The 10652-nt window shown below is 55.8% G+C and overlaps 2 protein-coding genes across 2 annotated transcripts in view; both read left to right on the top strand.

Moving 5' to 3' along the window:
* Window positions 1–957: 957 nt before the first annotated feature.
* LOC103194202 (Rab interacting lysosomal protein) lies at window positions 958–4966 on the top strand. The gene is given in 7 exon segments (XM_042780508.1): window positions 958–1359; window positions 1362–1553; window positions 1636–1881; window positions 2767–2912; window positions 3280–3402; window positions 4352–4431; window positions 4716–4966. Coding segments are annotated over 7 exon segments (1440 nt in total).
* Window positions 4967–5666: 700 nt separating this feature from the next.
* Window positions 5667–10652, top strand: part of SCARF1 (scavenger receptor class F member 1) — a 10851-nt gene continuing 5865 nt past the window's right edge. Inside the window, exons 1-6 of the mRNA XM_007937442.1 lie at window positions 5667–5767; window positions 6100–6161; window positions 6364–6465; window positions 7355–7880; window positions 9391–9609; window positions 9977–10105. Of these exons, the coding sequence (XP_007935633.1) occupies window positions 5667–5767; window positions 6100–6161; window positions 6364–6465; window positions 7355–7880; window positions 9391–9609; window positions 9977–10105 (1139 nt within the window). The remainder of the gene's footprint in view (window positions 5768–6099; window positions 6162–6363; window positions 6466–7354; window positions 7881–9390; window positions 9610–9976; window positions 10106–10652) is intronic.

Here is a 10652-nt window from a genome sequence, read left to right as displayed (position 1 = left end):
TCCTTACCTTCTGCTTCATACTCCCTGAAAACGGGAGCCTCTTAGCCCCCACAGACGAGCTGGTGACATTCAGCAGCTTGGCCCTCTTTTTCTCTATTTTGTGCTTGTTTTTGTGTCGTTGACCTGGTGACTTGTAATCCTGAACAAAGTGTAACAATAAATTTTGTATAAATAGGAATCTTTTTTTTTTTTTCCTCTGAGCTCAAATTCTGTGTGGAGAGGTGATGGGAGGCTGGGCTGGGCTTGGGGCAGGTCCTTGTTCACACTCAGGTACTGGTCGGTGCCTTGAGGAAGCCAAAGGCCCTATAGTCAAAGCTGTGGGGCTAGATACCTTTAGAGTCAGTAAACTGAGGTGGGGTTGGCTCACTTTCCTACTAACCTGACCACACTTGCTGGTTTGCCTCCAAAATCACCACCACATTTTCAGCATCTCTGTAGTTGTTGCTCTGTTCTGAGTGTGGGAGACTGTGGCTTGCAGTCTGCAGTTGTGCCCAGCCTAGCCCCTCCAGCTTTCCGTGTCACTCCTGGTGCAGAAAAGGGCAGATAGGTGGCCAGTTTGAAAAGCTAGTTTGACTGTCTCCATAGAGGCCAGTGACAGCCCTACCTCTCAACTCTTGCCTGGAATACTTGGCAGCCAAGTCACCCTCATGACTTACTCAGAGGTGGAGCCTGGCCTAGGCCCTGGAGGGGAGGGCTTGACTGAAGTGACCACTTGCAGACCTGAGCCTCTCAGCTTTTGGACGCCTGGGTGGAAGTTGGCTGGCCTGTTTCCTGTGACCTTGGGGTTGAAAAAGACATAGGCGGGGGGCCTAGCGCGCTGCCTCCCTTCCCCACCCACTTACTACGTTTAATTGCTCCTCCCACTACAGCCCTAAATTGCTTCCTGGACAGAACGGTTGGTTTGTTTTTTTTTTCCTGCCCCACTTCGGGGGCAGGGGAGGGAGGCCTTTGGGGTACATGGAGGCTCCGATGGCAGCTCCTGGGGGGCACGGCTGGCGGCCTCGAGTGGCCGCGGGGTCGGGGTCGGCCGCAGAGCTCGTGTACCATCTAGCGGGGGCCCTGGGCACTGAGCTTCAAGAGCTGGCACGCCGCTTCGGACCCGAGGCGGCCAGTGGGCTGGTGCCGCTAGTAGTGCAGGCGCTGGAGTTCCTGGAAAAGGCTGCGGTGGGGCCCGCACCAGACTCGGTGAGTCAATGCCCCCCACCCCTCCACTCGCCGGCCGGCTGCGGTCTAACCCTGAGCCCGGGATCCCCCAGCTGCAGGTCTTCGCGCAGCAGGCTGAACTGGAGCTGCGGCGGCTGCGGGAGGAGAACGAGCACCTCCGCAGGGAGCTCCGCTGTGGGCCACAGGGTGAGCGCATGGGCCTCCGCTAGGACACAGGCGGGCTGCGGGCCGATCTAGGCCTCCTCTCCCTCGGGCTGCCCGTAAGAACGTCTCCTTCCCCAGAGGAGCGCGCTCTGCTGCGGCAGCTCAAGGAGGTGACAGACCGACAGCGAGACGAACTCCGGGCGCACAATCGCGACTTGCTACAGCGCAGCCAGGAGACCGAGGCGGTGAGGGCGGGGCGACGGACGCGGCGCGGGGCTCCCTCAGCCCCTCGGCGCCCAGTCCATCCCCTTCTTGTCTCGTCTCCAGTTGCAAGAGCAGCTGCACCGCCTCCTGCTGGTGAACGCGGAATTGCGGCACAAGCTGGCGGCTGTGCAGACCCAGCTGCGCGCGGTACGAGACCGGGAGAGCGAGAAGGAGCTGCAGCGCGAAAGGTCCCCGGGACGAGCGGAAGAGCAGCCGCGAGACCAGGCCCAGGGGTCCGGTTGTGAGCAGAGGCAGGAGTCCGAGCCGCTGACTGCCAGCGCAGGAGCCCTGGGGACTCCTGAGGACCCAGTGAGTGCCTGATGAGGGCAGGGACACATCCGAGTACTCACAGGGTCCGACATCTGGTGGGTACTCGGGAAAAATTTGCTGTGCTTCATGGCAGGTCCACTGGGAAGTCGGAAGGAGACAGACAAGTTTGCGGCCCCAACCCACCTCTACTTCCATCCTCAGCTGTAGGTTGTTGTTCTGGTTACCTAGTGCCACGCTGACAAGAATATATCACAAACGGGATGACCTTAACAAACAGGAGTTTATTCTTACAATTTGGAGGCTTTAAGTCCAAGTTCTAAGTGCCAGGCTCTAGGGGTTGGGCGAAAGCCCCTCAGCCTTGGACTTCAGCTCTGCCTCCAACTCCTGGCCCACTGAAGCTAGAGGCGTTTCTTCACTCAGACAGCTGCTGGCTGCTGAGGCTGAGAAGCCCCAAGGTTGACAAGTAAAATGGCACAGTCCTGATGTTACCAAACCACATGGCAGGCCATTAACTTAAGTCCATTGTAAGTCCCAAGGTTGGCAGAGCATGGCAGGCTGCTGAACAATGACATGGCTACATGCAGGGTCCAAGCATGCCATAAGCTAGAGACCATTCCTAAGGCTTTTCCTTATACAGGAAGCAGACCACATCCCAAAGGCAGCTACTCAGCTGCTTGTGGTAGAGCCCACCATGGAGGTGATTGCCAGTCTCATCATGGGGAATAACTACCACCAGCGGCCCAGCCACTCAACCAGGCCCAGCCAAGTTGACACATAAATATAACTACCACAGCTGTCATCTGTTGTAGCACTTCTGCAGCCCAAATCTCCCTATCAATCACTTCCTAAAGTTCCTGGGATCACCCTGGGGAAGGGGAGAGTGCTGGCCATGGTGGCCCTCTGACCAAACCTGTCCTTCTGCAGACAGATGCCCCAGAGCAGCCAGGACGCCCCCTGGAGGCAGGCCAGTGCAGCTTCAGTCGAGAAGAGCTTGAGCAAATCCTTCAGGAGCGGAATGAGCTCAAAGCCAATGTGTTCCTGCTAAAGGAGGAGCTGGCCTACTTCCAGCGGTAAGGGAGTTGGCCAGGGGCTGAGGGCTGAGAGGGCTCCACTCCTGTCTGTTCCTGGGCCTCTGGTCACCCCACTTCATTCTTCAGCTCATTGTTCTATTCACTGGGAAGACATTAGTCAAGAAGCCCCTGCCTTCCTGGTGCTTCACCCAAACTGGGGATGGGGCCGTGCAGAAGGTCACAGGGACCCACAGGAGCAGCAGCCAGGGAAGTACTCCTAGAAAGGGTGACACCTAAGCTAAGTTTGCCGGGTACTAGCAAGTCAGAGTCTTTGAAAAAGGGAAACAAAATGCACAGGTGCCTGGGGTAAGACCTACTGTTGGCATGTCCATTCCCACTGCTGTCCTCTGCCTCTCTCTTTTCCCAGGGAGCTGCTCACAGACCACGGGGTACCTGGGCTTCTGCTGGAAGCCATGAAGGTGGCTGTCCGGAAACAGAGGAAGAAGATCAAGGCAAAGATGTTAGGGACCCCAGAGGAAGCAGAGAGCAGGTAAATCCCTGCCCTTTATCTCCAGTGGAAGGAGCCCTGCTGGTTCAGTGGGTAAAGTGCTTGGCTGCTAACCAAACAGTCAGCAGTTCAAACCCACCAGCCACCCCATGGGAGAAAGATGAGGCAGTCTGCTCCCATAAAGATTTACAGCCTTGGAAACCCTATGGAGCAGTTTTACTCTGTCCTGTAGGGTTGCTATGAGTCACAGTAGACTTGATGGCATTGGGTTTGGTTTTGTTTTATCCCCACTGAGCCAGCTCACTCTCCCTCCCTCATTGCTAAGCCTGCTGACGTAGCCTGGCCATCCTCTGAGTCTGTCATTCAGCTTGAACCTGTCACTCCAGCCTGGTCACCCCCAAGCCGGCTGTCCAGCCACCCTGCTGAGCCTGCTGCTGCTTGGCTTGGTCACCCCCTGAGCCTGTTCACCTGGCCTGGTCACCCTTGAACCTGCTGACCACTCAGCCTAGTCAGCCTCATGCCTGCTCACCTGGCCTAGTCACCCTTCAGACTGCTAAGCCTGCTGCTCCGGCCTGGCCACCCCCAAGCCTGCTGGCCAGCCTGCCCTGCCGGGCCTGCCCCCCTTCCTGGATCCAGCACGGCTCCGCTTGCCCTCCTCGCTGTACACGCTGCTGTAGAAACCTGAGCACACTGCTTCGCCACCTTCGTGTTTTGGTTTCCTGCCTCATTTCAATCTGTTTGGCCTCAGGAGGGTGAGTCTGCGGTCACAGCCTTGTCAGGAGCCCACTGTCTGTCAGGCTACAAATTAAATGTCTCACAAGGTCCTTCGTTCCCCAGTGTCTCCTTCTCTCCAGCCCGGGGCGCCCTGCGGCCACCCTGTCCTCCCTTGCCGGCTCCTGGGGGCTTCACAGCAGGCTGATGTGAGCTGGGTTCCCTTTGTCCCTCACAACCTTGATAAATGGCCCTCACGTCTCCTCTCTCTCTGCCTCAGTGATGATGAAGATGGCTCATGGCTCCTGCTCCCCAGCGATAAGGGAGACCAACCTCCACTCCCTGAGTCCAGAATACAGAGTTTGTATGTTGGGGAAAAGGGAAGGGCCACACAAGGGGCAGAAGTGTGGAGGTGAAGGAGGGGACCACCTGGGTTCTTCTCAGCACCCCTTCTCCTGCTCCACCCATGCTTACTCTGCTGTCTCAGCATGCCCCTACCTCCTGCCCTGGGCTCCCACCCCCTCACCTCTCCATTACCTCATACTGCCCTTTCTTCCTTCTGTAGCCCCTTCTCTCACCCCCCAGCCCATATCTTTGATCTATCTGGCTTCTGGACTCAAGGCACCTCTTGGCTCTGCCCCCAGCTTTGGCCCGTGGTTTCGAGGTGAAGCAGAGGCTTCTGAAGCTGGGACCAGCAGCCCCACTCCCAGCAAGCATCAGGGAGAAGAGGAAGCCCCAGAGCAACCCCACGTGGAGTCTGTGGCCAGCCCTACAACCCCTAGCACCTGACCACCCTCACTCTGCTCTTGGTGAACGCTTTTGTCTTGGGGGCCTCAACTGCCCCATGGGTCTGACTTTGGGGTCTGGCTGTGGGTGGATGTCTGACCTCAAATGAGAACAGAGCTCTCACCTTCCCAGCCCTCCAAGCCTCTTTGGTGATCCTAGTCTGAGAGCTAGGGCTTGATGTAGGAGGTCAGCCCACCTCCTTTTCTAACATCTCTGCACCAAGCCTCTGGGTCAGATCAAAATTCTTCCTCTCTTGAGTCTCAGTGTCCCTATTCACTAAAGAGAGAACTGACTACCTACCTCCCAAGTGTTTGTGCAGATGGCCTGAGCTAAAGTAATAAAGCAATTGCCCATAACACTCAGAAACTTCTCAATGTCTGTCTGTCGGTGGGTGATCTTTCCTCAACCTCCTGGCTCTGAGAGAAGCAACAGCAGGGCTGGTTTCTTTGGTTGGTCTTCTTGGTCCGTCACCGGGTGGGGAAGCTTTTCCCAGCTTCTTACTCCTGGAGTATGGTCTAATGGAAGGCCAAGGCTCTCCAGCGATTGCCACCCCCACAGGGATCTGCCACTTCCTTCTTCCCACCCTAAGACCCGCCCCTTTAGCCCCTGCTCAGCCCTGGTCACTGGCCTGCTTTTCCTTTCATTTCACATTTCATGGGTGTCCAACACCGCGCCCCCCCCTCAGGGAGGTGCCTTATGACAACCCGCCCCTCCGGCCTGGTTTCCTCAGGAAAAGCCCTGGGAGGAAGCAGGAAAGGGGTTGGGAACCGTGGGGCTGAGTAACCTTAGCCCTTGCTGCACTGGCCGCCATGGGGCTGGGGCTGCTCCTCCCATTGCTACTGCTCTGGACTTGGGGGACCCAGGGGTCCGAGCTGAACCCTAATGGGCAGCACGTCTGCATGGCCAGCAGGTGGGTCTCGTGGGAGTCTGGGGAGGGTGGCTGAACTGGTATTGAGCCATTAGGGAAGAGGAGGGTGTGGGGGAAGCTGTGATAGGGCTGCAGGGAGGGGCCTGAGAGGCAGCCTGGAGAGTAGTGAACAGTAAAGGCAGAAGGTGGGAAGGCCAGGGAAGGAGTGAGAGGGGGCTGGGGACACTGGGACTGTGACATTAGCCTGGGCCTTCTTGATGGGGCTGAGACAGCTTCCCATAGCTCGGCCAGAGACAGTGACTCACCCTGAGGGGCCAAGCAGCCCTGGGCCCAACCCACCGGAGCTGCCCGGCTGATCCTTTTCTGCTCCACAGCCCTTCTGCTGGGTTCCAGTGCTGCCCAGGTTGGAGGCAGGAAGATCAAGAATGCACCATCCGTGAGTAACCAGCAGTGGACCCCCAGCTGAGGAGAGGGAAGAGCATAGCCCAGTGACCCTTCCTCCCAAGGCCTCTTGGGGCCTATTTCCCATCTGTGCCCTAGAGCTGGGGCATCCTGTGACACACACGCTGGCCCTAAGGGGGCAGGGATGTCCTCTGGTCATGCCCCAGTCCTTCTGACATAAATGGCGTGTTTTTCAGCTATCTGCGAGGGGCTGGATACCTGCCAGAAAAACGAGGTCTGCGTTAAGCCAGGCCTCTGTCGGTGCAAACCTGGATTCTTCGGGGCCCTGTGCAGCTCCCGTAAGTCTCTCACTGGAGGGTGGAGTTGTTGTCTAGGGCCGGGTGGGTGAATGTAAAGCAAGTAGGAATGTAATCTTGGAATAGCAGGGCCAGAATCCCTCCGAGCTTCACTGAGGACACTGAGGCCCAGAGGCAGGAAGTGGGGCCCACTCAGAGATGGCCTGACTCATCTGATTTTTTACCCATTCCATAAAGCCCTGCCCACAGGGTTCAGTTCTGGGACTTTCACCTTTCTTTTCAACTTTCAGAAAATTCTGGCAATCCTTGTTAATTGCAAAATGGATGTATTTCCACTCACCTCCCCATACACCTTATACACTTGGGGATGTGTGGAGAGTGGAAGGAGCCACCCCCCCCACACACACACACACACACACTGGGTTGTTGGCCCTCTCTGTCAGAAAAAGGAGGGCTGGAAAAGAGGGGCTGGTGGGCAGGATAGCAAGAGGTGGGCAAGTCTGCAGCCGCCGGGAAACACTAGGTTGGGAGCAGACACTAGGGAAATGTGCCTTCTCCTGGGACCCTGGTGGGCAGCATCCTGGTCTGGGATCAGGATGAACACTGAGCTCACCTCCAGCCTAGTTGGAAACTTGATGAGGAGGGAAGGGAAGGCATGAATGAAGGCCTTCTCACCTGTCTGTGACTCTGGGTAAGCCCCTTTCCTACTCTGGAGCTCTGTGTTCTCCTCGAATGTGCAGTATGAGGCCAGGCCACTGCCAAGGGTTTATGTCGTTCACAAGCAAGCTGTGCTCAAGAAGACAGGGTGCCTGAAGTTCCAAGGCTCTCCTTCATTTTTCCGAAGGCCAGCCTTTTTCTTGTGTATGAGATGGCTGGCGGGGCGATAACATGCCTAGCCCTGAGTTCCCTGTACCCGTCCTGTCCCCTGCAGGCTGCCCGGGCCAGTACTGGGGTCCCGACTGCCGTGAGAGCTGCGCCTGCCACCCGCACGGCCAGTGTGAGCCGGCCACGGGCGTGTGTCACTGCCAACCCGACCGCTGGGGCGACCGCTGCGAGTTCGCATGCGCCTGCGGCCCCCACGGGCGCTGTGATCCCGCGACAGGCGCGTGCCGCTGTGAGCCAGGCTGGTGGGCGCCCACGTGCCACCGCCAGTGCCAATGCAACCTGGTGGGGGCGCGCTGCGACCTCGCCACGGGTGCATGCCTGTGTGAACCCGGCTGGTGGGGCCGCCGTTGTAGCTTCCGCTGTGCCTGCCACGGCTCGCCGTGCGCGCAAGAATCCGGCCGCTGCGCCTGCCGGCCGGACCGATGGGGCCCAGATTGCAGGCAGCGGTGCTCGTGCGCGCGCGGCCGCTGCAGCGCCGCCTCGGGCCAGTGCGCATGCCCTCCCGGCTTCCGAGGCGAACGCTGTGAGTTGCCCTGCCCAGCCGGCCGCTATGGGGCGCAGTGCCAGGCCAGGTGAGCCGTGCGTGGGGAGGGAGAAAAGGGAGGAGGAAGGCAAGGGAGGGAAGGCAGAGAGGGAGCAGAGGTGTAGCTATGGGAGTGAGAGAGAAGGAAGCGGAGGAGGGAATGAGAAGGAAGGGAAGATAATAAGAGAGGAAAGAACTGAGGAAGATGCGAGGTGTGCGCCACAAAAATATTTATGACAACGATAGGAAACGAAAAGGGCGGGGAGGAACTTGATGCCCCTAGGTTCAGTCCGCTGCCTTTCATCGGGTTACTGTTAAATAACAAAAATACTAAATTAGCAAGCCATACTGAGAAACAGAGCGAGAATGAATCATGTAACAAAAGTATTGCAGGATCCCTTTAAGATTCAGTGGCTTTCAAACTTTGGCCGGCTCCACCCACAATAAGAAATACATTTTATACCACCACCATCACATATCCCTGATTTAAACTTTTAACAAGGCAATTCATGCCTAACCTTTGCTACATATGATACACTGTAATGTTTTCTATTCTCTCTCTTTCTTTTTTAAATGCTAGTTAAAAACAACCAACACCACCAAACCCACCGTCATTTGAGTGGTGAACTACTCCATGGTCCACTACCATGGAGTAGATTCCAATTAAAAGATGATAGGGACAGAGTAGCACTGTCATAGGGTTTTCAAGGCTGTAACCTTTAAGGAAGCAGATTGCTACATCTTTCTCTCCAGCAGCTGGTGGGTTTGAACCACCAACCTTTCAGTTAGCAGATGAGCATTTTAACCACTGTGCCACCAAAACTAAAAATAAAACAACTCACTACCATCGAGTCAGATCTGACTCATAGTGACCCCTCCTTGTGTTTCCGAGGCAGTATCTCTATGGAAGTAGATTGTCCAACCTTCCTTCCAAGGAGTGGTTGGTGGGTTTGAACCACCAGCCTTCTGATTAGCAGTCAAGTGGAGGACTCCTTAAATGCTGAGTTAGGATCTTGTATATTGATTTTATGAATTCCCTCCTCTAATCCAACCCAGATAATTAAGTATCCAGAAAGAGAAACTTCAAGTGTCTAAGCACTAGTGAGAAATTAAGATAAAGAAATTATTAAGGTGAAAACAGATATTTATGGTTTTTATTTGTATGCATTTTCATGTTATGAGATAAAAGCTAAAAATACTGAGTCCCATTCATGCCAGACCTCAGGCACATGTGGAAAAAGAGTAGGAAGAGAAAGCTGGGCAGAGAGAAAGCAGAGGTTGGGTGGGTACCGTGGCTGCCTTGGAAGGATGGATCACAGAGTGGGAGGTTAAAAGAAGTCGGATGGAATTCTGCAAGAACCTTCACAGATTGTTTGTTCAGCCCCATTCATCATACAACATGAGGAAACTGAGGTTTCAACCTGCCTGAGTGACAGAGCTGGACCTTACTCATGTGCCAGTGCCCGGAAGGTCTGGGTGTAGTGGGCATAGTGCTGGATGGGGGGGATGGTCTCCTTCTACCCACCCCCCAGTGCTCATCGAACCCCTTCTTTCCCTAGCTGTGGCCACTGTAAGCAGAATGAGCCATGTGCTCCAGACACAGGCAGCTGTGAATCCTGTGAGCCAGGCTGGAATGGGACACACTGCCACCAGCCCTGCCCACCAGGCACCTTTGGCGACAGCTGCAGGCAGCAGTGCCCACACTGCCGGCTTGGGGAGTCCTGTCAGCCAGACACTGGGCACTGTCAGCGCTGTGACCCTGGCTGGCAGGGGCCCAGGTAGGAACCTCCCTTCCCCTCTGCTGTTCCCTCTGGGCTAACTGCCTCACCCTTTACCCCAACACACATCTTCATGCCTCCCTCCCTGGGGAAGACTGAAGGGAGAGATGGGTGCTGAGGAGTTCTGGGCAGGATGCTCTTCCAGCTCCCCAACCACTCAGGCTTTCTGTCTTTCCCCTTCGGGAATCTGTGGTTTGTCACCTGTTGGGTGTGGCCTCACGTTTAAGGCCCTGTTGACACCTGAGCTTCACTGCTAAGGAACAGTCAACTGAACCCCTGAGTCCAGAAGTCTGTGGGAAGAGGAGCAGGGCCTGTGAGGGCCAGGCCTCCTCTGCCCTCCCATTACCTAAGCCTTGCCTCATCTCAGGTGTGAAGAGCCCTGCCCACTTGGCACCTTTGGGGAGGACTGTGGCTTCACCTGCCCCACCTGTATTCAGGGGACCTGTGATGCTGTGACTGGGCACTGTGTCTGCAATGCTGGCTACTGGGGGCCCAGGTGAGGATGGGAGCCCTGGGAGGGGGGAGCACAGGGGACCTAGGTCAGCCTTCTGTGCAATCTATTTCCTGAGCCTTCCTTCCATGCCCTTTCCACCTCCAAGATGCCCACTCAGTGTCTTCAGTTACTCCTCCTGTGGTGGGGTCTGCACTTGCCAAGGAGGGCCAGGGCAGGCTCCCTAACAAGAAAATCAGGCGCCCTTGAGTCCGACTCATGGCAGCCCATATGTGTGAGAGGAGATTATTATTATTTACTTTTATTGTGGTGAAAACATACACAAGAAGACATTCACCAACCAACCTATCAACTTCCCCATTTACAGCTTAGGGACACTGATGACGTTTTTCATGTTGTGCCACCATTATTGCTATCCTTTTCCAAAATATTCCACCATTAGCATAAACTCAGTGCTGCACAAAGAAAAGCTTCCCCCCGCCTTCCTCCCACCTCTAATAACCACTAATAATCTTTGATATCTATATCTGTTACTCACTGCCATTGAGTCAGTTTGACTCATAGCGACCCCTCCTTGGGTTTCCAAGGTGGT

This window comes from Orycteropus afer, unplaced genomic scaffold (assembly GCF_000298275.1).
Source record: "Orycteropus afer afer isolate SDZICR_OR568_19922 unplaced genomic scaffold, OryAfe1.0 scaffold00042, whole genome shotgun sequence".
Lineage (NCBI taxonomy): Eukaryota > Metazoa > Chordata > Mammalia > Tubulidentata > Orycteropodidae > Orycteropus > Orycteropus afer.
The sequence above is the reverse complement of the archived record's forward strand: the minus strand, read 5'-3'. Positions and strand labels throughout refer to the sequence as shown.